The following is a 27824-nucleotide window of genomic DNA, read 5'->3' on the forward strand; positions in this document are numbered from 1 at the left end:
ATCATAAAGTGTAGATGAAACTCTGCTGTTAGAATGAAATCTCAGTACTGGTCCAGTGTTCCTTATTTGCATGTTCATTTTTTGGTTTGAAGGTCAGCTTTGCTGCATTTATTTTCAACTTGCAAGGGAATTTRTTCTTCACACAAGTCATTTATTATACAAAGGTAGAAGGAAAAGTCACAATCACTTCTGTGTGTTTCTGGAAGAAAATAATCAGTGGGGCAAAATGAATTCTGTACATTGGACAGTGAAATGTGACTCTTCCTTTAATATCAAACTTGTCATACTCACAGCTCTCAGAATTGTGTGTTTCTGAAAGTGTAAAATATTTGATTTGGAGGTATAAGATATTTGAGAACTTKGATTATTCTCCATTTAGGATGGAAAACAGGGTATGCTCAAAGCCTGAGCCATCAGCTTTTCTGCTCAAGTAGGGAAAATCAGACATTTTAGGATGCACAGGAGGCTTTCTCATTGTGCAGGAATGGCCCTCAGGGGTCTGTGGGCACATTCACTGYGATGARTGTRGCTTTATGGTTCAATATCACCTGASTCTCWCTCCTGTARTCATGAGAATTGGTGCAGTATTCCAAGCTAAGTGATAGGAATCTGATCTATTCTTATGGGCTGTTTAAAGGAACAGGTTGGAAGAATTCACTACTAAAAGCTGAGGAAATGCAGCATAGTGACAGAAAGTGCAGTGACATGAAAAGTAAGATTTCCAAGTTCAAGAGTCCCACAGCAGCATTAACAAAAGGTGGGAAAAATGTGTTTAAAGGACATATTTAGTAATCTTGTATCCTGGAATAGTGGATATTCCCCCTCTCCCCCCATGGAGATAGCCTCATCTTTCTCTGTRTTCAATCCACATCATCCAGATTCAGTCTAGATCGTGATAATCATCTGCCAATCCTAGCTCCAGTTTTGCTCCAATCAGTAAAACTGGAGCACATCTTGAAGTTAAATCAGGATCAGCTGAAAGATGAGAATAATTTTTTTAAAAATCCACAGAAGAAGCTCAGTCGTGGTGAATGGAGGCAGCATTATCAACTGCAGTACAAACCAGCCATGGGGAGGACAGCAATTCTTAACTGTCCTGCAAAACTCATCACAAGCTGTGCCAGGGTCTGCTGAGGTGATTGCAAASAGAAGTGGTGGGAAAAGGGGGACCTGTTGCAGTCATTTAAAAAACACATAGAAAATAGCKTCTTCTTTCTCTGTGGAAATTGCTTTTTGTTTTGTTATAGGTGGAAGAATATCTGTCTTCCAGGCAGGTTTTGTGTTCTAATGGTGTTTGGTGATAGATTAATGATGGTGTTAAATAAAACACTGTTTTAATTGGGCCCATAAAACAATAGGTACCTGGAGTGCAGGTCAGACCTGCACCTAACATGGTATTTCTGTAAGTTAGTTCTGATAAATTCACTGCCTTGTTGAGGTAGCTGTTACTGAGAGTAGCAGTGGTCACCTCACACTGCCTGGAACACTGAAAGGATTCAGGAATGCTGGGGRAAGAGGGGAGCTGTGTTGTGTTGGAGTATTCCAGGGAGCATTGTGAAGCACTGTCAGTGCTGAGAATTGGCCTCTAAGGCTTTCCCCTGGCCTGAGAGACTTGGTTATAAATAACCACGTGTAGCATGTCCTGTTTGTGCTGCTCACTGCTGCATGCACARGACTTTCTGTAATGCATGTGCAGGCCAATATTTCCTGAGTTTGAGTTGAAACTGCTCAATGTGCAGCAAGGATGAAGGCAGCAGTGKAGAGTCAGCTTCCATGAGTTATTAYCTCATGAAATTCAGGTAATATAACAGATGAAGTTAAAAAAAATACAGTAACTGCAGGTTCAGCTGTGTGGTTCAGTAGGGAGAGTTAAATTCTTGGCTTCTAAGCTGTGTGAGTGTGAATGTCACATGCTCTGATGAAGCCCCTTTGTTTAAAGGCCATTTACTGAATAAGTGAGCAGCAGARGTTGCCCTTGTGCTTGTGCTTCAGTGATTTACTAAATGTGAGGATCAATTCCTTCTCTATCAGAAGCCCAAAACCCAGAACTTGGGCRTCCATGTGATTGGACCATGGGTCTACTGGTCATGCCATGTTTGGCAAGGTCAGGAAGAATCAAATAGATGATCCTGAGGTTGTTTGATGTGATTGAAGTTGCAACACTTCATTCTCAGTGAGAACTTTCTGTAGAAGTCCAATTTTGAGCCCTTGTGCAGCTGCTGTGAGGAGGAGAGCAGAGCAGACCTGGCAGTGCTGGTTGGGTGAGGCTGAGGACTGGAGGGGAGATCTGGCAGGCAGAGCTGGGAAATGTCCCTGTCCTTCTCTGTAGGGAGAAGAGAGGGAGCCAGAAGGCCTTGGGGAGACTCATAAGTGATGTGGAGAGAACAGTTATGCAGTTTTCACTTCTGAATACTCCCCAGGATTGTCACACCTTCAGACAGAGTGGAAACTGCTGTGATTTTGAGCAAGCAGCTGTGCTGGTGGGAGAGAAGCAGGCAGGGATTCTGTTGATGTCTAAAAATATTCATGTACTTTTAGCAGGAAATGAGTAAGTTCATTCATTTTCTTTAAAAAGTGTAATTTGGGATTTTTCCAGGCCCTTCTGAATTTACAGTGAAAGCAACTACTGTTTTGAGAGTATTGTTAATACTACAAATTACAAGCTGGCTGTGGGAGACTTCACTTTGTAAATCAGTGATTTTATTTATAACAGCAAGTAATTTCTGTCTGGTAACTAAATTTGGGACAAGTTTGTAACTAGGCCTTGACACTCATTGCAGGTAGGTTTTTTTTTTGCTTGGGGTTTTATTTTTAGGCTATGGGTTTTTTTATTCTTCTGTGCTTGACATGTATGTAGCAAAATTGTTCAGAGAAGCTTGCGCCCTCTCTTCTGGGGTGCTCTCTTCACCCCAGACCAGGACACTTGCAGATACTGTCATTCCACATTCCTTTTGTGGGGTTTGCTGAAAGGACTTGCTTAAATTCTCCCCATTCAATATTTTTTTATAAGTAATTGAATATCTGTTAAGTTTCATTGTGTGATCACAGAAAACATTATTATCAGTTTATTTGCCTAATGATAKGATGGATTTTCTTGGACAGTCTACATGAGAATGAATTTGTGATTAATCCTAAACAGATGACAAGGATGAGAACACAACTGCTGTGCAGTTTCTCTGGCAGTGCTTCTGTCTGGGTGYCATTCAGCAGATGAGATGCAGCTTTTCCTTCTTTCCTGAGTAACATTCAGAGCTGATAAATGTTAGGCAGGCAGTCGAAGCTGTCAGTGCATGAGATGAAAGATATTGAATAGATCTCTGGTGCCAAATAAACTGTTCCTGCTTCCCTTTAAGTGGACAGAGAGTGGCTTCATTTTCTCCTGAGCAGAAGCCATGGACAGGGGGTGGTGATGAAACCCTTTCCATTGCCAGCCTTTGCATCCCTGCCCTGGTGTCAGCACCCAGGGAGGAGATGAGGGCACATTTTCCATTCTCTTGTTTGTCTGAGTTGTGGTCGAGACAATCTAACACATAATTGGCTTTTTCTCCTTGAAATTCTCATTACCCAAGGAGTTTCCCAGGAAATTTGGCAGTGAATTAAGCTGGAAGAGCCAGAAAGGTGCTGCCAAGAAAGCAGAAGGGGGAATACCATGTGAAGGATGGGAGTATGAAGGGACTTAGAGTCAGTGACAAAACAGGCAAGCTGCAAATAGAAGTGATTGCCAAAACTGATACTGATGTGGATGGCCTGTTTCATGTGTAATCAGAATAACTGGGGTTATTCTGGAAATAACTGGGGTTATTCTGGAAATAACTGGGGTTATTCTGGAAATAACTGGAAATAACTGGAAAGAGCCCCTGGACATCATCTACTCCATGCCCCCGTTCAAAAATCAAGAATAGGAAACACAGGAGCAGTAAAACACATCTGAGGAATCCCTGGGAAATGTCTGAATGCTGCACTTGTAGGTGCCCATGATGGGGTCCTGATACAGCCCTGGGCACCCTGGTGAGACTCAGGGGTTGGATGTAATTTAGAAATTTGCTTTGATTTGAGAAAGGGAATTGGACCARGTAACTTCCCAAGGGCTCTTCCAACCTGTTATGCAACAAATGTATAGTAGTAGAGATATAATAATAATGTATTTTTTCTTACAAAATTGTGATCTGTTAATTTTTTTATGATTCTCAAAATGATTTTATATAGTCTGAACATCTTGTTATAATTTAAGATGGTGTGCTCTACTAACTTTTCTCTTGCCAGAATAAGAACAAGTGAAGATACTATTTTTTCATAATACTTGTAAGTCAGAGCATGTGTTAACTGCAAAGTATTGTAATAATGCTTGCTAATTAATTTTCWCAGAAACCTTGTTAGAATAGGTCAGAATGACTTTCATTTTAGAGACAAGGAAACAAATGACTGAGCAAATGGTTTTGTTACCTGTCAAGAATGTRGATGTCACTGAAAATTCTTTCCTTTGTATTTCCCTCCAGTCTGTATTGCCTCTCAGGACAGAGGTTAGGTAGCAAATTGAAGGCAGCTCGTTTCTGGAAGTGCAGCTGAATGTTAAAATTCAACAGGGATAAAATTTCCTGAGAGCAAACCTTCTGGGAATAGTGACTTTTTCTGTGATATAGCTGGAGGCACAGATCTTTCCCCCSTGTATGCTGCTGCTTGTGGTGATTATATTTTCTGAGTAAATCTRAAAAAAATTCATTGCTAAGGGGCAGTTCTGAATTAAACCTGGGAAATTAAAAGCAGGGAAAATAAAAGGCTCATRTTTTATATATTTATTCCTCCATTGGTTTTGTTTGAGTTATTAAATGCTACATAATTGCCGCATAGTGAAAGGTCTGTTGCTTTTGCTGYTTGTTGAATATTCCTTAAAATAACAGTGTTGCTTCATCAAAGTTGGGATCACATAAACTTGATAGCAGTGGATCTTGTGACTGGCACTTGCATGTCTTCTTAAATAATGATTCTTGGGGATCAGTGCAAAAATGGATCTTCAAGAAATCAGAAAAATAASTGGCTACCTCGAATACAATTAAGGTCTTGCTTCCTGTAAGAGATTGTTAGTAGTTCCCTGGCCTTGGTCACTGCCAGTGACCATTATCTGGATAAGGATGTTGCCATATATCCCTTGAAGGTTTTGTCAGATGGGAATTAACATTCYCTGCCCTCTTTTTGAACATTTATAMTGATAAACATAATGTACCATGCCAACAGTGTGCTTTTGCTTCAAAAATTTTGCAAAGGAAGTAAGTTTTAAAGRAATTCTTCCCAAGTGAGCAAAAAGCATCTTTGAAGACTGACTATAGCCTTGTTTAGTTACCCAGAGACCCCAGTTGATGGATGTGGGAGCAGATGATAYCATATATATGAAGACATATTTATTAAAGAAAGAACTTAAATGACATTCAGTATAGCCAAAAACATTCCATTTAAGTGGCTTAAACAACACACTGAATTTTGTCTAACTGAATTACTACAACTTCTAGTCAGAGATCAAACAAAACAGCTTGAAAGTCAGTTTAAGGCAAAGCTTTGGGTGAGTAGGTGAAGGATTGATAATGAAGTACTTTAATGACATTGAAATGTGATTTAAAATGAAAAAAAAAAAAATGATGCCATGGGGATTTAGTATGAAATCCTTGGAGGCAGCACTGTTCACTGCATCATGGTAGGACAGCAGCATGTTGCCTTCACTTAGCCTTTCATCCAGAAAAGCAGGACACYGAGGTGGAAATGAGCTGTGCACACAAGTGGATCTCTTCTTCACATGTGTATAACTTTATCCATTATTGATGTGCAGCCCCAGGCAGAGAAGGGGATGAGATGGTGCTTGGCAATTATGAATGGCTCTGAAGTGCACAAGGATTAGATGTGAGCTGCAGCTGAACATGAAAGGGACTCAGGGATTAGAAGGTAAACCCAGCCCCAGTCTAGTTTTGTCCMAATCCCCCATGTGTGCTGCTGAGGAGTGTGCAAGCAAAGTTATTCTGGGTCCTTGGGATCCCTTTTAGCAGAGAAACCCAGCCTGGAAATGTGCCTGCTGCCCATTTCTGCAGTGGAGGTGGGGTAAGGGTTGGAATAGTTCATGGTGGTGTTGTGCAGACTTTAGGCAAACTTTAATTTGAACAGGAAAAGCCTGGGTAGGAAAAACACATCATATGGGATAAAGGAGCTGTGCAGGCAAACATTTTTGGCTTCTTCAGGAGAGCTTGAGCAGTCGTGTGGAGCCACATCAGTTCAGAGTTACTTGCTGAACATCAAACCTGTACATTCTCAGAGCAGTTCAATCATGTGCCAGTGCAGAGGGCTCCATTCTGCTGTCCAGCAAGTGGGATGGCAGTGTCCCTCTGCTGTCATCATCAAAATCTCTGCATTTCACATGAGGCCCCTTGAGGCCCAAAGAGCCTGGGGCAGGGTGGTGATGGTCAGGGTTGGGCAGCAGTGAGCATAGCAGCAAGCATTTGCATCTGTAAAACACCTGCCAAGGCAATGCTTCCATGGGGTGGCTCTTTCTGAGGACAGGGGATTGTACATGGCTGATCCATGACCTGGTAACCTGCCTGAGCAGCGAGTGATCAGAACAGGCACAAAACAGCAGACACTTGGTACAATGCTGATAAGCTGCCACAGCTGCTTGTAAACCTGCTGAGGTTTTGTCACTGAAAAGCTTTTTGCCACTTCTGTAGTGGTTCCACCTTCTTTGGTCTAAAATTAGAGCCCAGACTAGAAAGGGAGCAGGGAGGAAACCAGCACACTTTGCTGACAGTCACTAGAGCTGTGCTTTTTTGTTTTTCATTGAGGTAGCTAAGAAGTGGCTTCGATGTTCTTGGCTTCCTCCTGCCTTTTATAAACAAACTACAGTGGAATTACATCTCCATCTTTGTGCACAAAGGATTAATGTATGTTTTAAGCAGTAAAAAGCTGTCAGAGTGCAGGGTTAGCTCGTAGCAGTCTGTCTGTGGTCACTGGGGAGCAGCTGGAGCCAGGCAGMAGCTCAGCTGTGTGGGGAGAGCTGCACTGAGTGGTCAGGTCCCTTCACTGGTGAAACCTTTGTCTTTACAGGCCGGGTGTCATTTTTCACCTCTGGATCAGAGAACCTCCATTGGGTGGAAAAGGTTCAGTGGGGCACTCGCTTTGCCATCACCATCTCCTTCACCTGCGACCCAGAGCACGGCATCGGGGACCCTCTGCTGGCCTGAGCCTGGGCAGGGCATTGGGGACTGGGCTGAGCCCTGGGCACGGCATCGGGGACCCTCTGCTGTCCTGAGCCCTGGGCCTGGCATTGGGGACCCTCTGCTGGGCTGAGCCCTGGGCACGGCATCAGGGACCCTCTGCTGGGCTGAGCCCTGGGCACGGCACTGGGGACCCTCTGCTGGCCTGAGCCCTGGGCCTGGCATTGGGGACTGGCCTGAGCCCTGGGCCTGGCATTGGGGACCCTCTGCTGGCCTGAGCCCTGGGCCTGGCATTGGGGACCCTCTGCTGGGCTGAGCCCTGGGCACGGCATCAGGGACCCTCTGCTGGGCTGAGCCCTGGGCACGGCACTGGGGACCCTCTGCTGGCCTGAGCCCTGGGCCTGGCATTGGGGACTGGCCTGAGCCCTGGGCCTGGCATTGGGGACTGGGCTGAGCCCTGGGCACGGCATTGGGGACTGGGCTGAGCCCTGGGCACGGCATCGGGGACCCACACGGCACAGGAGCTCCAGTGGAAGGCGAGAAGAAAGGGAGACACCATCTCCTGTCACCTCACCTGCGGTTGGAATTGCCCAGCTGTGCCAACACACTGTCACACACTTTGTTTTCACATGTCCTCCATAAACACTGCCAATGRTGGCTTAAGGACCATCTTAAATTTGATGCATTCTGAAAATGGTTTGTCCTCATGTGCCAAAGGGACAGGCTACAACGAAGAGTGAGCTCTACAGAGAAGAGAAACTGGGCTCTTCATTTTTTTACAATTCTTTAAAAATTCTTCCCGTTTGAAAGATACAAATAATCTTTCTGGCCATGCCTTGGTGACTCCCCAAGTTGCTGTTACTGTTTRATTCTTTAGTCTCTTCAGTTACTAATGTGATGTCGAAAGTCTGACCCAAGTTAACTGAGCAAGGTGAGTGTTATTCTCTAGAACACACCTTCTGTTGAGAGGATGGATTTTCCTGAGCATGGGGATCAGTGGGCCATACACCTTTGGATTCTGGGACTTACTTGAGCTTTCTTTTATTTAATTACTACTGATTCAATATCCAGGGAGTCTCTCAATAGCTATTTTTAGACTTCTCTTTCCCAGTTTAATATGAAGACTTTTTTCTGTTAAAAAAGTCTGCTCATCTCCTCTAGGGCCACTGTTCCTGAATATTAAATTGCAGGGACTTCAAGAGGAGCTGTGTGCATTGCAGTACAGATAAAGTAACAAACGCATGCATAATCTTGCCAGCTACTGTGGGTTTTTACTGCAATGAAAGATTTTTATGGGTCAGGAAATTGATAAATAAATGGTAGGAAAATTTTTTGACTGATTTTTTTTCTCAATGAAATTCTGAAGCAGCCATGTTGATCTGGTTTATTAGTTGGATGTATAATTTCTGTGAAATACTGAAAATCTGGGAGTGTGCTTTGATTTATTTTTAAATTTTATGCATACAGTTTTGACTCTGTAATGTACCTTTTTATGGAAATAGTAAATATTGGAGGGAATTACAGTGAAGATCAATATAAAGAGGAATATGTGAGAGGACACTTGGACTTGGGATGGCTCTCATTGGACACACTCTGTAATTAGTCCTCTGTAATGTCATTTCATTGTTCTCAAMCCTGAAAAGGGCTTCCTTGTCTGTATTAAAAGGCAGAATTGTTAAAATGGTTGGATGCAAGGAAATAATAAAGTCATCTGGGTTTCATATTGAAATACTTGTCTTAAAGCCTGTTTTTTTCCAAGGAATTTGCATTACACCCCAGTTTTAAGTCTGTGTGAAGGCAGACCAGGTTCACCAGCAACTGCCTTACTGGCCTGAGCTTGGTTCCAGGCATTACCCTGAGTTTTAAATGTAGGGCATTTTCCCCAAAAACACCTGATAGAAGTGTGGAGTCTGAACATGAATGGACCTGTGTTTGCTGGTTACTCCTGTCTGTCACACCATCTGTGAGTGGCACTAAAGGGAAGTGTCACTTGGGGAGCTTCTCTCTATCAAATCCTGCTCAACAAAATCATCTCAGACCATGGGGGAAATCACAGCTCATCTCCTCTTGCATTTTCATCTTTTGAAGATSCTGTGTATTGTAATATCTCCTGCTGGGAACTAATGAACATTCACAACTAAAATCAAGCTGGTATTTCTCTGTTGGAGTCTTTAAGCCACAGTAATCTGATCAATACGATGACCAAACCTGTCACCTTTATTTATTGGAGAATTGTACACTGTACATGGTAGGAGAGCTGTTCTTTGGAAAGAAGCTCAATAATTCAATGGATGTTTTAGTGCCACTGAGATTCTTCCATTTAAAGCTTCAATATGCAGACTGCTAAAAGCAATGCCTGGATCTATAGAGAATTTAAATGGCAAATGAGGAAGTGAAGTGCAATGTGAAAGTTTCTGAACGAAGCCTCCAGCAGAAAGCAGTAATTGCAGCAGGCTGATGTTCCTGGGGCAGAGGGAAGTTGGAGAATTTACTGATCATGAGAAACAAACTTGGCTTAATATATTTTAGGCCACTTAAATATTCCTGAATAACTGTCTATTGAGGGTCTCTTTCCAGCTAATGACATATAATYCTGAATTTGAAATACTTTAATTTTTGTCCTTTTTGAGGCTCAGCTGCCTGTTGCTACTGGGAACTGATTCTTAGAATTCTGATTACTCCAAGGGCAGGATTGGTTCAAGTAGCAGAAATCTGGTGCCAAGCTGCTGCAGACAAGTGCTGTTAATTAAACACGTGGTGATGACARAATGTACCTTGATGTGTCCCAGTGGTGTGAGGACCTTTGTAAAGAGCCCTTGTGCTTAAAACAAAGTGAAGAAAGGTCAGTGCTTGTGCAGTGTAAATTGGGGTCCAGTCCCGATGTTAAAATTACAGCTTTGCATCTGAAAGCAGATTTGTTACAAGAATCTGGGAATGCTGGTTTGWGTTTTTAAATGAAATTGTAAGGAAAGGAAAAGGCTGCCACTGTGAGTAGTCCCAGAGTAAAACAGAAAATGCAGCAGGAGAGCAAGACAGATTGGACTCTCTACAATGAGATTGAGTGAAGCCTCCCAAGGATTCCTGTGAAGTKTTACTACTTTTTAAACTCTATTTCCATTCAAATGTTCTGTGGAATATCAAGAACTTCTGAAAAATTGCCAGGTATGTGGTCAGATTAGATTTTTAGTGTACACCTACCTTTCAGTTCTGTAGTGTGCATTAAATTTTAATTTTTTATCCCCTGTGATTCTAGGAACTCTAGGGGGACTTCTTGGCATTGCTCATGTATAACATTTTCATTGTGTAAGCAGTTGTGGAATCATGATGGCTTTGCATTCCCTGTGAGTCAGCTGAAGGTTGGGGAGGTACATTTATGGGAGATTTTCCTGAATAAGTCTAATACACCCAAAATATTCCATGCTCCGTCTTAATGAATTTCAAGTCCAGAAGTGTTTACAAGGATACCCTATTTACAAAAAGATTTAAATATGGATTTACAGCAGAAATTTGCCTTCATGTCTTACTTTTAAGATCAGCATCTCAGCCAGGTGCTTTGTGAGGCTGTAGCTCATAATAATGTGCACATTAAAATAAACGTGGCTGGAATGGCATTGATGATATCTGTGCTGACAGGGAAATCTGGGTTTGTTTTTTCAGTTGCATTTCTTAGTATTGAATTTCTCCTTTATAGCTTTCCTTTCCCCGGTAAATGAAGTTGTTTTTAACATGAGAGTTCTTCAGGTTCCTTGTGCATCCAGATGTCCTTGCTCAGGGTTTGCAGGTGAATGGTTCTCTAACCTGCTCAATTTCTGCAATATTTTTGTCTTGTCTCAGTTYTCTAAAACCAGGAAATGCTGCTGGAGGTCAAGGCTCTTTGAGTGGGGAGGAATAAATACAACCAATCGCCCCTCTCCAAGTGAAAAAAAAGAAAAAAAAATCCCAACTCCAGTCTTTCCTTATTGAGTCACTCGGAGCAGCAGAAGAGTTATTTCCTCTCTGGACCACAGGTGGCTCTAGCACACACTTTAGCTCTTGTGAGCATTTGGAGGAAGCTGAAAACTCATTTTACATCATTTGCTTCAATCAGCTCTCTTTTATTTGTTCATTTATCCCCAAAGTATCTGTGTGGCCATTTTTTATCTTCTGTGAGTGCAGGTGACTTTGTACTAAAGATTTTCAGGATGAACTGTGGAAAGGAAATAACTGTCCCATTTCCCAAGTGCACATCTTTGAGTGTGTCCATCATCTCCCTCAAATGCCTTATTTCATCTCTCACCTCAGCCTTGACCTGTAGCAATCCTGACCAGGGGATAGAAGCTCAGTGAGTTATTTATTCATTGTCTGCCTTGCTAGCACTGCAGAGGAGCTGCCTTTTTACTTGGATTCTTTTAGCCCATGTGGGGTATTAATCCTTCTGAAAAATTTTTAACTCCATTTTTGAGATTTTTCATTCTTCAGCATTCGTTTCTTGTCTAAATACTCTTTATTTTTCTTCTGATAGAGGCATTATCTGTGTTTGGACCAAAACCCTTTATTTCAGAGAGATTTATTTCCAGTTTGCCTGCTCTCCTGTAAAGCTGAAATAATGACAAGGTAGTGATCAGTGTTGCCTGCTTTTAAGCATTCTTGTTTTTCCTGATACCTCCCGGACAATGAGTGGGGAATTTTGAAACAAACACTTGAGAGAGCAGGTCAGACCTTGGGATCACAACAAGAAACGCCTTGCTTGAATAGTTCTGATTGTGGAATCAATAAAGCAGCCTGGAATTACCATCTCCTTTATTTTTTGTAACATTTAATTGCATCTAAACAAAGGAAAGCCATCAAAATACCTGGRTTGCCAGATAATCCTGAGACTATTCAAAGGACCAGGACTGGGTGAATCCATGAGCTGCCAGGTCACATTCATTTTTATAAGGGGCTGCACTGAAACCTTCACTTTTATGAAGGAAATATTCTRTTTCTAGAAAGAAGCTGAGATCTGGAGCATTCATGTTACATGTTTCTGGGAATTTCTTGTAAGAGGCCTCCAGTGCTCAAAAAAGCTCATTTTAGACATGGATTCTCTTCCTATGCTTTTATAAACAAACCACACCACCAACCCCCAGAAAAAAGCACCAGTTGGGTTCCTGAGGCAGGGTTTTGCTGGACAGACACCTTGAGGATTTCTCTCTTTCTTGTTCCTCAGTTTATACAATTATTTCAAGCTGTTTATGTAGATGCCTGGACACTTTGCTGCTGACTCAACAGAAAAAAATGGTGCTGTTTTCTTTTGAGAGAACCTTTCCCTGCCAGGGGAAGGTTTCTGGGTGGATTCCTACCTTGGAGGTGACCTCCTCAGCATATTAACTTGCCAGCCAGACCATTAAATCTTKCGGGAATAAACAAAGGCAGGTCCTGATGGAGTCATTCCGCTTGTCTTGGCTCTGGGTGGTGGTTTCTTCCATTCCCTCTTGCAGGCAAATGTGTTTATTTCTGATTTATGTTATGAAGAGGAGACGTGTTCTGGGAGTCCTCCCTGCSTAATGGGGCTTTAATTGTGCTTCACTGAATAACCTCGTGAAAAGGAGGCCACCTTTTACATTTTACCAGGTGATTCACAACTTWAAAAGCTGCTGTGAAATACCACGAACTCACTCTAAACCCATTTAGTCCCTGCACTTCTCAACACAAAAGAAATGAGAGAAGTGATCTTGCACTTGGATTGTTTCTGTTTTACTGTGGGCCATAAATGTGTGTTTTCTTTGTTCCTCTATTTTAAAGGAAAATAGGAATTAATTTGTGAGTCATTCCTTTCCACGGGGATGAATTTGATCAAAATAAACTCTGACTAGGAGGAAAAAAGCAATCCKACTGAAGTCAGCCAAGCAGAGGGGTAAGTTAAATTTAAGATGGTGTTAGGCAGAGAGCAGCTACAGGAGATTTCTCCCACACTGACGTGTCCGTGTCAATTTGAACTGACATTTTCTCCTTCTCCTCACTCTGCTTTATCGTTTCATTAGAAGATCAGACAACTGGAAACTGAGAGATTTCAGACAGCAAAGCTTTTGCTGTTGAAGTCTTTTATAAAATTTTCAATTGGTCCTCTTGATTACTGTTTTCTTCAGCTATTTATCCATCCTCTGTTTGAATTAATAATTGTCCATCCTCTGTTTGAATTTATAATGAACAGTGAATATGCTAAAATAGGTTATGATGTTACCTATTTAAAAAGTGATGAATTACACTTTCTTCTGCATTTATCTTGAATATAAAATTGACATTTTTTAAGAGATGGTATTCTCCATGTGTAGCTCATGTCTGTTGCACCTTTTCTGGCACTAGGCAGAATTTAGTCCTGTAAATAAGAAATAATCCAAGAAGAAATTAAAACTGAATTCATAAATATACAGATGTGTACAGAAAGTTTCCCTTTGGGAAAAAGAAAAAGGGTTTGAAAAATTTGTGGGTTTTGGAACTGTAAGAAAAAACAAAGTTTTGTTGATTTAATAATACTTTAGTGGGCGTTTTAGTGGGGGTGTAGGGAATAGGCACCTACTCTCCAYTGAGGTTGTACTCTGCTCTTACAAGCTTGCCCAGTATCTGGAAATCCAATCCTCTCCCTGCTCATTTTCCGTTTCTAGGTTCACATTTTGATGGAGATSGGGATCCATTCAGATCAGGTGCAGGAAAAGTCTCCTTTCTGTGCCTCAGCACCAGCGCAGGATGAGTGCCCATGGGTTTCTCAGGAGGGCTCTCTCACCTTGGGCAGTGCCAGCACAGCTCAGGAGGTGATGAAGATGCTCAGGAGGTGRTGAAGATGCTCAGGAGGTGATGAAGATGCACACTCACAGCTCAGGAGGTGATGAAGATGCTYACTCACATCACATTTAGCAGTGCCTTGAAGCCTTCCCCTTTCAGCTGACTGCCTGCTGCCTCTGAGCCTTTTCCTCTCAACAACTGGAATTTGAGACCTCTTGACTTTGTTTTCTAATTCCTTTAGTACCTCCAGATGGCTGTGAGTCAGTGAATTCCATCGTGCTGCAAGAATTATCACTTTCAGTACAAGTTCAACACGTTTTGACTCCGTTGCTAATTTTTTACTTAGGCTTTGGAGCAGGCTGCTAAAACTTGTCCTCTTCCTAATCATCCTCCTTAAATGAAATACTTGAGCCATAAAGCATGCACAAAAGGGCAGTAATCAAAAACCTTTTCATGGCTGAGTTGTACAGGGAGCTATTTCTGAGATGTTCAGGTCTAAATTAATGATTCTGTCCTCTGGTCAGGCCAGGTTTGTGATTTGCAGGGTCTGGGCAAGGCAGAAGTGAAGATATTTGATGGCCCAGCTCCCCTGGAACGGGAGGTGTGTTTAACTCTGTAATTGTGGTGCACTCCTAAGGTTTCTGTGTTTAATTTACAAACACCACAAGGTCATTAGACATAGCAACAGCCTCTTGTTAGACTATATTACAGAATAAAAAAAGAGAAATCTCTGAGCCTTAAAACCTTGTTTATAATGAAATTGTGATTCAGTGGATCAATTAATTTAAAAAGCAGATGTCATTGCCTGCTGTCCCCTGCCCAGCTGAGCAGGGCTGGTGATCTTTGGTTTCATTTCCTTCTGGCTGTGGATGGACATGGAGCTGGGGGAAGATTCAGTCCCTGCCTGCTCTGGACATCCACAGCTTCCTCCTACGAGCTGCTGAGGGCTTGTTTGTACTATGGAGGAGACAAAGGATATTCCAAATCTTTTAAATGAACAAGCTTTTAATTCTCCAATAGCAACACCTGCTTGCAGAATGCATTTTGAGTAGTCCAGCTGCACCAGGCTGGATCATTTAGGAGACACARATTTTCCAGTTGTGTCCAAGGCCCTGGAAGGGAAGGACAGCCTGTGTACATCTGAGCCAGCTTCAGTCATGGAGCATGCCAGGGGTTCAGRTTTGCATCTGTGTGACCAGTAAAATCTGTCTCTAAATTAACAGCCTTGAAATTGAAAAATTATTATTTCATTGGGAAGAGGTGTGAAAAGAATGCCTGGCTTAATGAGCTTATCTAATCTCAGTTTCCTTCCTAAGTACTAGCCTGACTGTAAATATTGAAGTTCTTTTTAGAGATAATAGCCAAGAATGCTTCCTAACCACATGAGGATTTATCATTCCCAAACAGCTAAAAAGCTGAAACTAATCTGAAATATGAAAACTCCATAAAACGGAACATTTTGCAACATTGGTGTTTTGGAACTGGGAGCTCCCTCTGGGCTGGGCTCGGGCTGAGCCACAACTTGTGCAGGTGCCTCAGGTGCCACAAACCCTCTGTATTTCTGCAAAATAACTTTCAGATGGTTATTGGGATCCTTGAGCTTTTTGTAGTCTTTCTGCTCCTTATGGCCTGGGCCTATTCATGTCTAAGAGCAAGGGGAGATGCCACCAGCCCCCCGGAGGTGCCACCAATCCCCCTGGAGGTGCCACTAGCCCCCCTGGAGGTGCCACCAGCCCCCCTGGAGGTGCCACCAATCCCCCTGGAGGTGACACCAATCCCCCTGGAGGTGCCACCAATCCCCCTGGAGGTGCCACCAGCCTGCAGCCCCCCCTGTGTCCCCCAGGAGCTCCCAGGGTGTCAGCTCAGCTGCCCTGGACACAGCTACTCCAAACATGGCAGATGGTGTTTATCCTTGGGCCAGGACTCCATCCATTTGTCCAGTTTATGCTGGGAACAGGCAGTAAAGCTGGTGCTCACAAGAATTCTGAGAGCACCCTCTCCAGCCAAGAAAACCCTCGTGTCCCATAGGAGGTGGGCAGTGGGGACACCCCAGGAGGAGCTCTGGGGCTGATGAGGGGTGTTTGCTCTGCCTCCAAGTGCAAAAGGCAGTGAGAAGGGGAGGGGGATGGCACATCTGGGGTCGTGGTAGAAGAAAAGTCCCTGTGGGGGGACTGGGAGAGGACATTTGGGGTCTTTGTGGGGCTCGGCAGCACACTGCAGGTGATGGGAAGGGAGAGACCTCCTGCTGCAGAAGAGGTGCTGGGAAGGAGAAAATGCTCCATGAGGGTSAGGCTGTGCTGAATGGCAAGGTCTGCCATCCCAAATGACTGGATAGGGATGGAAATCACATGGATACAAGGGAAGGGAAAAGGAAAGGGAAAGGGAAAAGAAACTGTGACCCAGGAGCTTCAGCAGAGAGTGGGATCCCTTCGCAGGCAGAGGCTGAAATGGCTGTTTGGGAATCTCACCTCAAACTGAGGGCTGAGATTGCTCTACAGCACTTCTCCAGCCATCCTCAGCTGACAGGACTCTGTAGCTGTGACTTTGTGAGAATTCTTGGGTAAAGAAAGGAGGCTGGTGGAAAAGCAGAGCCCTGCCCTGGTGTGCCATGGGAGGATGCTTTGGCAGGGACACTTAGTGGGCAGAAAGGATCCTGACAGCGTTCCTGGCATCCTCCTGCCAGCACAGGATCTCCAAAACCCAGCAGCAAATGTAGGGGAGCAGAGGCAGTGTTGGCTGCCTCAGAGGGCTCCTTGCACTGAAACCTGGGACATGTCCAGGGGAAGTGCCTTACCTGGTGTAAGGCAGCTCTTTATTGARGTATTGTTTAATCATTTTGCTAAAGAGCTGCTCTGCCTTATTAATTTAGAAGAAATTTGCTGACTGAAGACTGATTCTAGCTCATACTTTAGCTTGATTTTTTTCCCCTTTGGGGCAGTGAGAGACTATCCCATAATACTTCTCTACTTGAAATTACAGGATCTCTTGGAGATCTGCCTTGTGCATTGTCCTCTTGTTTAAAAAAAGGGAATATTTAAAATCAGAGAGAGCCCACCAGGACTTTCCTCATCTCCTCAGCAGCCCAGACTCAGAATGTGTGAGCTCTGTTAACTTAGACCAGTTTGACAAAATATTCARTTGAGGAGCTGGTGGAGTACTCCAGGAGTTCTCATTCCAGGTCGTTTGTCCTGCCTGTGTGAGACTCACAACTCTCGACAGGTTTGGATTCCATTTCATTTCATTCAGCAATTCTGTAGCCATGGGTAACAGCAGAACTGACGTGGCTCTGCKCTGCTGCAAGGAGGCTGCCAAGGTTGTCAGGTTTTAAAGTCAACCTGCTTTGATGACTCTTCTGGTCCGCAGCATTTACCTTGCAGAGTTTGCTCTGAAAAACCTGTTTAAAAATTAATTCCCTTTTTTTTTTGCAGCATTTGAACTGAAAGCACAATAGAAGAAGTTCAAGGATGCCTTTGTAAAAGTCTGGTGTGTTGCCAGAGATACAAGATCTGGCTTGTTCTAATGTCTTCTCCCTTGCAGAAAAAAATGAGTTGAGTTTGTTCTGAAGTGTGTTGGGAATGATGAGGTTCAGAACAGACCCTTCCTTCCTGCTACAGACAGGATCAGAGGAGCCACGGCCTCTGGGAGGCTTTGAGCCATTTGTCACYTTGGAAGTGCAAAGGAGATAAATCTGCCTGTGGGCAGTAAGGGTTTCAGGGCTTTGCTTTTGCTTTTCTCTCCTTYCTGAACATTGGCCACTGATTTCATGCTGGGAGAGAAGGGTCCCTTTTTCATTAGGATGTGCCAGCTGATGGCCACATCCCATGGGCAGCAGTATCTGCACCCAACTGACTGTGCATGAAGAATATCACATATTAAAATAACCTAGAAAAAACTATAAAAACACCTAAACAAAAAGTCCAGAGCAAAAAAAAAAAAAAAATTAAACCTACTAACTCATTGTTTAAAATGAAGTTGTACTCATCTTGAGTGAAATGCTGCCTCCCATTTAAGAATATCCTTCGAAACTCTTCCCAAAAGTCCTCAATGATAACCTTTTCAGTTACAAGCCTGCCTGAATTCACACACAGACACCTGACATTCTTTGGGCAGCAGTGCAGACATGACAGTAAGCTGGAAACACCTTTTTGTCTCAAGTACTGCCCTGAAGACTCCCYATAGCTCCTGGAAGTCAGTCCAGGCTCAAGAGAGCATCCCATGGGTGTAATTCTGCTTTCTAAACCTTAAATTATCAAACCCCTCAAACAGAACAAACATGTGCCCAGCAAATGTGTTGGACCTGCAGCAGCTCAGAAAACATAAAGGGGCTCAAAAGATTTTCTGCTGTTGGCACTGCCCAGCCCCCGTTAAACACTCAGATTTGCTGTATATGTCAGTTTTTTTCCATTAGACAAGAGTTTGGTCTCAAAAGTACCTGAGCAGCTCCAGGGGAGTTGTTTCTTAGTTAAACACCTTGCTGGAGGCTGAAGGCAGCTTCAGAGAGATCTTAATGTACCTGGAGCCAAATGTGGGAGGGACAGAGCTGGGAGGGAACGAGGACCAAAGCCATGGCAAAGGTTTCCAGATCTGGGGAAGGTGAGCACTGCTTTGGAAGGCTAACTTTAGCAGTGATTAAACGAGCTCTTAATTAAGCAAGTATTCCTCCTGCATGCCTTCCCAAATTGTTCAATAACTGAGCAGTYATAATGAGCTCAGAGAGTAATTATTCTCCATTCATCACCAACTGCAGCCTTGTAACCCTCCAGCTGTTAMTGTGCTGGGAGATGGAGTCCATCAAGTGTGAGTCAAATAATTGAAAACCAAACAGGAAAAAGCCCCCAGAGGTTCCCAGGCCCTGTGAGCAAAGCTGATCTCCCCTGCTCAGTCCCCAAATGTCCTTCTGGGCTCAAATCCATCCTGAAGTTGATGAGTGTGGGTTGGAGCTGCAGTGCTCTGTTTTCAGGGTGCTGTGAAAGGGATGGAAAGGTTCCTCATGGTTATTCTGCCTSGAGGCTTCACAGAGCCTCTCTGGGGGATTAATGGGCATCTCCAGAGGGGGAAGCCACAGCCTTATTCACACCCAGAAAGGAGAAAGCAGAAGGCAAAGCCCAAACCCTCTGARAACAYAAAMGTTTTCCCAGYTGCAGCAGGTAAAAGTTGTTGGGATTATGAATGTGGCCGTTAACTGCCCTGAGTTCGACTGATCTGTTAAAAAATAACAAGCTCAAGTGCACTGWATAATTTTTAAATGGTTTTTAAAACTGATTTGAAGACGTTTCAGGTGCACTCCTTTTCATGCCCATGAGTTTTATCAGTTCAGCTGCCTGGGGGTGGGGCAGGAACCTGATCAGGACAAGAAATAATTACTTTGTCTTGATTGGGAAAAAAACCCACAACCCTCAACCCTATAAAATAAAATGACTTAATCCTTTCAAATTACAAAATTGCAAAAGCAGATGTACCAGGCTCGGTGAGGGGAGAGAGGAGGTGGAAGGTGGAGCACCAGCAAAGGAAAATGTTGTTAAATCATCCTCCAGACTGTGCAGACGTAACTCCTCTAATGGAACTGAAGGATTTGCTCATAGGTCCACACTTGCAGGAACATGCCCAATTTCTCATTGATTGTGGAAATCGATAATGGCTTTTTCCTTCTCTGTGGGCAACCTGAAACAGCTCTGAAATCCRAGAGGGAAGAAATGTCCCCCAAGCCTTGGAACTCTCACTGGGGTATCACCAAATGTGGTGGGAGGTGGTTTYAGCTCTGGAGCAAAAGCCAGGGTGGAAGCAGAGTCCCTGGAAGAGGCTTCAGCTTATTGCAGAGGAGGAAATGTGACACAAAAAAGGGAAAGAACACACAGGGACAGAGAAAGAATAATAAAACGTTAAAGTAAGAACAGCAAAGACAGCAACGTGGTGAAACCAAGCACATTTCCACCGGACACAGAACCTAAACAGCCACGTTTGATCCATGATCTTCCTGCTCCAGYTCAACACAGGCTGGAGATTCCATCYTTGGTGAGCAAYGGGAATGCTCATTGTGAAGGCAGGGCCTGGGGTGGGGTCAGTAATTATCCACACAACCTCTACAAGCTGAGTCTCAAGCACCTTGGAGCTCTCCTGAGATAAACATTTACTGAAGAATGAGATAGATGACAAAAACGTTATTGAGATGCTATTTTGATGGTTTTTTGGTTTTTTTTTAGCTCTAAGCTACTATGCTCCTGCCAGTGAGCTTCTCTGTTTCTTCCTTTGCCCTGACAGGAGCAGAGGGGCAGGGACATCCCATCTGTGTTGGTTTTGCTTGGCCCAGTTTTTGGAAGTGGGGGGAGGGGGCAAAAAGATGGCTCCTGGGAGAAGCTTCTGGAGGCTTCCACCATGTCCAGCAGAGCCAATTGCTGTTGGCTCTGAGGATGATGGACACGACACTGACCAAACCTGGGCCAACTGGAGATGGTGGTTACACCTCTGTGAAAACATATTTAAGAAGAAATCAAAACAAAGGTAGGACACACAGTAGTTGTGCCAGAGGAAGAGGTGAGAATATGTGAGGGATGCAGACCAAGTGGTGGTGGGGGAGAGCAGGTGAGCAGGTGTTGTGGGTGCCTGGCTTTCATCCACAATTCTAAACCACGACACCATCCCTGCTGCCCAAGGCTGCCTGTGTGGCTCCTCACCCTGCGCTGCGAGGGTTTAGTGCTTGTGGGTGAGTTGTACCCAGCAGGTTTGCTCTGAGCACAGCAGGCAGGGCAGGGGCTGTGTCTGGGAGGGGCAAGGGGCTGGTTCTGCTCACAGGGGCTGGCAGGAGGGGAGATTGCACCAAACCCTGGGTGCCTGGCAGTGCCTGGGCTCCTGCTCTGCTTGGAGCCCCTGGGTGCCCATTTCTCCCCAAAGCACATCCCTTACTGGGTGGAAAACCTCATCACAGAGGCAGCACGGAGACGAGATCACCTTCCCTTCAGCCTAAAGCAGTTTCTCTGCGTCCTCATTAATGAGCAATTCCATGTGACACATCTACAATTTCCCTTCTTTCTACAGTTTTGCAGGGGGTGTGGCTGCCACAGCCCTTCTCCCCACACCTGAGGTCCCTCTCATTCTGCTTCCAYGGGTCCCTCTGGGACYGTGAACACAAAAACCAGAATTGGGSGATACAAACACTTTCCCCACWCCATGAAATTACAGAGATAGATACCAAATACCCCTGAGCACACAATGCTGAGGAGAGACGATGTTCTCATATATGGATGGAGGAAAAACCCAAGTGATGCTCAGCCCTGTCTCCATCCCTCCACTGTGGTCCCTCTCCACTTAAACGAGATCTTCAAGGAGTTTTCTGCTAACACTGGACACTGTAGGATATGGGGCTTCACTTTCTTATCTGGCCTAAAAGAAGCTGCTGCAAGGATTGAAGAAATGCTTTGAAGTTTGAGGGATGTTTTCCATAATAAACTTGCCTTTGTTTAAAAAAAAATAAACACATGAAAGCAGCCAAGCAAAGTTAGTTGGTTGTTATTTCCTCTGCTTCTGTTGTTGGGAATTAATTGTGCTGTGCCTCAGGCAGGCAGAGGTTCCTCGACAGATTTAATAATTCTAGAAGGATTCCAACAGCAAAATGACAGGGAAGTTCTGTTGTGTTTAGCACTTGGTAATGAGTGCTGGGATAATTCTCTGTATCCAGGCTGCTCTGCAGGGATAATGTGCTCTTGGAGCAGGCTCTGCCTTCACCTCCACTGATCCCACTGCTCCCAGACCAAAATGTGGGGAGGAGGCTCCCAGGAGGTAAAGAAGGGGTTTTGCTTCCCTACCTACAGAAAATAGGAAATGATGGGGTTTTTATCAGGAGGCTCATTTCAGATCCCAGCCAGGCGCAGCTGCCAAGGCTGGGGGGAAGGACCATCTTCACTGACCAGCTGCCATAAATCAAAAGCAGACATGTTCAGTCCCACAAACCTTTCCCCTGTCTGACCATGGACAGCTACCCTGAACCCTGAGTTATCCCTGCAAGGAAACCTCTCCCCCTTCATACCTTCCACCTCTCCTCAAAACCTGTGACACACAACAGAGAGGCCTTAAAACACCTGCACAGACACTGCAAACAGCCGTGCTGGAAACAGGCACTGAATGMACAGCAGCACAAGCCCAAGTGACTCTCCTGAGGTTGTTTTCCAGAGGAGCCAGGATTGCTGAGCTCCCCCCTTTCAGTCAGTCCCTCTGCTCAGCTCAGACACTCCAGCGCTGCCTCCACAGGCAGCTCCAACACCAAACCCTCAGCAATCTGTCTCCCTTTCATTCACTGTCTTCTTCTAAGCCTGCCCGAGTCATCCACAGCACAAATGCTTTTGGGGTAGAGGCCTTTGGGTCCCCAGCCMTGGGTGATGTGATGGAGGGTAAATTCACACCCTTGGCTGCAGGGCATGGTGCAGGAGGGGCTGCAGCCCCCTTAGATCCCTGCACCAACCCTTAACCTGGACACAGCCCAGGGCAGAGAGCTGATTTCAAAATGTGATGGCTGGAGGTAACTGGGGCTCCTGTTGGTTTGATAATAATTTCATTTCCGTAAAATATTGCTTTCTATGGTGTTAAATGAAAGGAAAAAAATATCTGTCACAAAGAAAAAGCAGAAAGTGAATTGAAACCTGTGGGGTTGGTGGGATTTGAGCAGTGCTGGGTGCTGGCTGCCAGCCTGTAAAGGGAGGATGCTGTGGGAGCCTGGCACAGGAGCTGTGCCCAGCCTGTCTGGTGGCACCTGCACCTTCCAGGAGGTCGGGGTGTCCTCTCTGCCAGTGCCAAGGGTGCTGCTGTCTCTCCCCTTTTAGCACTACCACATTACAGTTAATTCACCTTCTCCATTCCTGCAGATTTTTTTTTTTCAATGTACCCAAGAATAATTGCTCTGCAGTGCCTTTTCCTGGGAGGCTTCTTGAAGAGGCAGCCTTGTGCTTTTCAAATGTCAAGCTGATATTTAGAAGAAYAACAGAGGTGGAAGGTTGTGAGTTTGATGCTGCCCCTGGCTCACAGGAGCCCTCAGATGAAGGGGTAACTGTCTCTGACAGGCTGTGTTTATGGACACACCACATTAACTTCAGGAATCTCCCTTGCTTTGTTTGGATGGAGTCATGTTTGGTTCTAGTTAAGAATTCAGGAGCTGAATTCAAGATCCTAACAGGAATGCACGAGGGAAGACTAACAGCATCTCAGAGAGAGATTGGCCAAAACAAGCTGGGACAAACTTGGCAGATTTTACTTCTGCAGCATTAGCATGGCTTTGGTTTTAGAACTGTATCCTCTGCCAAGCATGGCTAATACTGCTGGTGATTTTATTCTGCACAAACTTATTTACTACTTTCCTTCCAGATATCTTGATGAAGGGATCTGGGTGGGATCTTCCACAGTATTGAAGTTCAGCCTTTTAAAATAAATGCTTTAATGAATGTTTCTTAATTCTTCATCTCATCTCTCACTGTAGAAGTAATCCTAGTGCTTACCACAATGTTTCATTTAAATTTAAAATTTATGTTATTTATGGAGAGAATCAGAAAAACAGAGCCCAAATGCCAGAGGACTTCTACTGGATTAATTTAACCTTTTCCTCTTCTAATTCTCCCTTTCTTGGATGGGGGAAACCAAAGCAAAATGATGCAGCAGTTTTGCTTTGGTGTATTCCATTGGGARCATTTTCTTTGGGGACAAGATGGCTCCAGTTGTGACCACAGATAACAAAACTCAGTTTTGACCAKTAAAACTTTAGTTAAACTGWMATTAGTCTCCCCCAAAGGTTAAAAYTTTASTTAAACTGAAATTAGTCTCCCCCAAAGGTGATATATGCCACACCAGAAACTCATGTGGGCAGAGAGCAGCCTTCCTGAGCAGAAATATTTATGATTAAAAAAAAAAAATCTTTTGGATACATGTCCATTTAGGATTTTAATACACCTATATTTTGWATAATATGAATACATTAATAACTTTTTTTGGGTGTCTGACAGGAGGTTGTTACATCCCAGAGGTTTGGCTGAGTGAGGGGTACCGAGTTTCTCCATTTGCCTTCCCAAAGCTCAGCCTGAGCCACCCAACCCCTCCCAACACTTTGCTCCATCTGACACATCCTTTTTCCCTGCTGGGCTTTAGACACATTCCCAAACAAGGGCAAAAAACCTGTATAATGTAATAACAATAAYTTCACAGGGCACTTACACCCTGTGAAGCTGTGGCTACTGTTTTGAAGACAAAGCAACATATTTCTCATAAGCCACAATAATTAACTCAGCATCTCACTATTCCCTGGAAAAACTGTAAACCAGCAGCAAAACCCAATATTATCAGGCACAAAAACCCCAGCTGGGCTGAGCTGCAGTTAGTCACCAGCTCTGGGTGTTTCTGTGGGTGCTGGCTGGGAGGATGCTGTGAAAAATGACAGGAACTAGGTTAGACTGGTTTTGCACAGGAAGAAACGTGGGAGAGGAAAGAGAACTCCTGGAAGTCGGTTTTTCTCTTCTCTTCTCTTCCTCTCCTGACACCGTAGTAACGTTTTACTTTGAAGGTGTGAAATGTTCTTGTGTTGTTAAGCCTAGAAATAAAAAGCAGATTTYCTTCCTGAGACCTCAGGATAGGAATTTGCTGCTGCCACCAGAGGGACTCCAAAATGTGATGGAGAAATCGAGAGTCCTCGAACCAGGCAAAGCCTCCTGCCTGTTTGGGGCTGCTCTGAGGGTTTCTCTGCATTATCTGCACCCAGGGCATGAGRGCTCTGATATGAGCTTTATGTACTTCTCTCATAATCCTGGTGATTATGAATATATTACAATGGATTATAATAGGTCCTATTAGATTCTAATAGATTATAACACATTCTGATAGATTATAATAGATTCTGAACTCTGTCTTCCTGCTTGTTCCCCACATTTAATCCAGCCATGAATCTTGCAGCTCAAAGTACAAAATGCTCATAAAGTCCCTTCTCTTTTGCTGCTTTCCCTGGTTTCAGTTGTACACTAAGCACCAAAACTGGCTGCTGAAGTAGGAGTTAAAAAGTTAATGATTTCCTCGCACTCATGATGGAATTGTAACCACATCATGCGGGGCTTTTGAGCATTTATTGCAAATTTGTTTTTCAAAAGTGGAGAGAAAGATGATTAAAAATAAGTGACTGAAGGTAAAGGCTGCAAAAATTCCWTAAGGTTCAAATGGATTCTCCTGTGTCTGATGAAAACAATCGTTCTCCCTCGTCCCACAAAGGAGTGGTCTTTTGTCTTTTTAAGTGAAAGTGGAAAAATTGCCATTSTTGCATCAGATCCCATCTGAGAAGSAGATCCYGCCACAAAGGAARGAGAGAGCACTCAGRATGAAACTGCYCTTCTTTCCCAGTCTGGGTTGGTGTTTTTTGCTATAAACTTYTAAATCCTAAGGGGCATTGCAAAATATTCTCTAGTGATTAAACTATTTTCTTTCTTGTAAAGCATGTGTGGAGTTTTGCAGTGACAGCCTCTGGSCCAACAAGAAAAATGCTGCTGCTTTCCCTAAAATTCCAATTTCCCACATTGCTGAAGAAGTGACTGTGTCACTGAACCTGCAGCGACATTTCATTCATAATAAAAAACACCCAAAGCATTAAGAACCAAAGGATTAAAGTGATTTAGGTATGACAGGTGATCCCAGGCTACAAAGAACTTGATTTGCTGTAATGCGGAACAGCCAAAGTAAAATTGTTTTCAAGGAACCCTCCACATGTTGTTGTTCAGTTACAGCCACACTGAGTTCCCTGTTGTCACTCAGCCCTGGCCTGAGATGCCTCWGATTTACCTGAAGTGACACCAATCATGGAATTGGCAAAGTCCCTTTACCCAGGTTCTGGTTAAGTGCTTGTCTCAATTTTCACACGCTGCTGTCACCTCTGTGGTTGTGATCCCAAGATGTTTTTAATCTCATGACTACCCTGCCTCACCCTTTCCAGTGCTGAGGACAGGTAATGACTCTCCCTCATGCAGGAAACAGCCTGATCTGCCTTGCAGCAGGTGTGCATGGCCTGTGCATTGCTCAGGAATGGAGAGATCCCAACCCCAAACCGTCCCCAAAATCCTCAGGGTGAGAGTAGGGAAAGCTGCTCCTCGCAGGTAACCTGAGGGTTGTGTCAGCCCCAGCCAGGCAGCAGCACTCCCCTTCCCCAGTGAGATGGCAGATTAATTTGGTTTTTTCTTTTAGGAAGATCCATGGGGACAGTTCCCTCCTCCCCAAACCATGAGCACACCAAGAGGGGTCGAGGCTTGCCCAGCGACAGACAATAGGAACTCAACAGACAACTGAAACAGCAGCTCCTGCAGGATATTTATGAAGTGGATCAAACCTACTGACTTTTGGCAGTTTAACTGGTCTGATGGGACAGCAAGGGGGATGTTGTTTATGTAATTCATCTTTTAAATTGAGCTCTGATTCCCRGGAGCATGCAAGGCTCCCCAGCAGTGGTGTTTGTGCTTCTCTGCCCCATGTTGTGCTCCCTGTGCTGGGAGGAACTGTCACTGTCACATCCAACAACAGCTGGGGCTGTCCTGTGTGTGACACAGCCTCTCCTGGGACAGTGGGCACCTGTCTGGAGTAACCTGGGATGGGTTTATTGGRGCCTGATGGGAGACAGGAGCAGTGCTGGGATGGGGTTGGGGTCAGCACATCCTCGCTGAAAAACCTAGGGAGTGAAAATGTGACAAAGAATTGTTTGGGTTGGAAGGGCCTTGAAGATCATCCAGTTCCAACCCCCTGCCATGGCAGGGACACCTTCCACCATCCCAGGGTGCTCCAAGCCCTGTCCAGCCTGGCCTTGGGCACTGCCAGGGATCCAGGGGCAGCCACAGCTTCTCTGGGCACCCTGTGCCAGGGCCTCCCCACCCTCACAGGGAAAACTTTCTTCCCAATATCCCATCTGATCCTCCCCTCTGTCACTTGGAAGCCATTCCCCTGGGTCCTGTCTCTATATCCCTTGTTCCCAGTCCCTCACCAGCTCTCCTGGAGCCCCTTTAGGCCCTGGAAGGGGCTCTGAGCTCTCCCTGGAGCCTTCTCCTCTCCAGGTGAGCACCCCCAGCTCTCCCAGCCCAGCTCCAGAGCAGAGGAGCTCCAGCCCTTGGAGCATCTCCATGGTCTCCTCTGGACTCTCGAGCAGCTCCACATCCTTCTGATGCTGGAGACCCCAGATTTGGGTGCACACTGAAGGCTGGGTTCACCAGGGTGGAGTAGAGGAGGAGAATCCCCTCCCTTGACCTGCTGGGCACCTTTTTTGAAATATCCAGTATTTCACCTTTCCTCTGGGCGCTCTTCCATCAACACTTTGATGTTTAATGCTCTCMCCATGTAGCACAGAAAGCACATCCCCACACACAGTTGGTGATACAGAGCAGAGTAACAGAACATTTTCAGGGGACTGAGGTGTCTTGGGAAGTGTATCCGAAATCAGCCCCTTCTGTTTGCTTATCCCCACAACAGGCTGCAACTGAAGAGCTCATCTGCTCTGCATTTTCACTCTTTTTATTTATTTTTTTTTTTTTTTTTTTTTACAAAGCAGAGTCCCTAAAACTCTTTTAGATCCCTATCCAGCTCATGAGATGCAGCCATGCCTGGCTCCACCAGAACATCAGCCCAGACACAACCTGAGCACGACATTCGTACTGCAGCCTTCCCACAACTGTTTCTGAGTTCAGTCTTGTCTTTTTTTATTCTTGTATGGGAGTGACTTCCAGCCTTGGAAAGGGGAACCAAAGGAAAAGTCACAAYGACTTTAGAATTAGTAATTTAAAAATCGATTAGTTTCTGAAAAGTTGTTCTGAAAAACTGCCAAACCCTGCTCTTCCTGCCAACTCCCACCATGAACTATGCATTAGTCCCTCTATTTCACAAGGAATGAGATATTTTTGATCC

At 44.5% G+C, this 27824-nt stretch overlaps 1 protein-coding gene across 2 annotated transcripts in view; it reads left to right on the forward strand.

Moving 5' to 3' along the window:
• The window catches only part of OGFOD3 (2-oxoglutarate and iron dependent oxygenase domain containing 3), a 36915-nt gene extending 27974 nt beyond the window's left edge, over positions 1 to 8941 (forward strand). Inside the window, exons 9-10 of one of the 2 annotated variants that reach the window (XM_057374062.1) lie at positions 7081 to 7219; positions 7250 to 8941. In XM_057374062.1, the coding sequence (XP_057230045.1) occupies positions 7081 to 7217 (137 nt within the window). In that variant the 3' untranslated portion in view covers positions 7218 to 7219; positions 7250 to 8941. Of the gene's footprint in view, positions 1 to 7080 lie in introns of both variants that reach the window. The other variant, XM_057374060.1, reaches the window with a different exon arrangement.
• Positions 8942 to 27824: the final 18883 nt, after the last annotated feature.

Source organism: Malurus melanocephalus, unplaced genomic scaffold (assembly GCF_030028575.1).
Source record: "Malurus melanocephalus ecotype Western Australia unplaced genomic scaffold, MMel_1.1 scaffold_215, whole genome shotgun sequence".
Taxonomy (NCBI): domain Eukaryota; kingdom Metazoa; phylum Chordata; class Aves; order Passeriformes; family Maluridae; genus Malurus; species Malurus melanocephalus.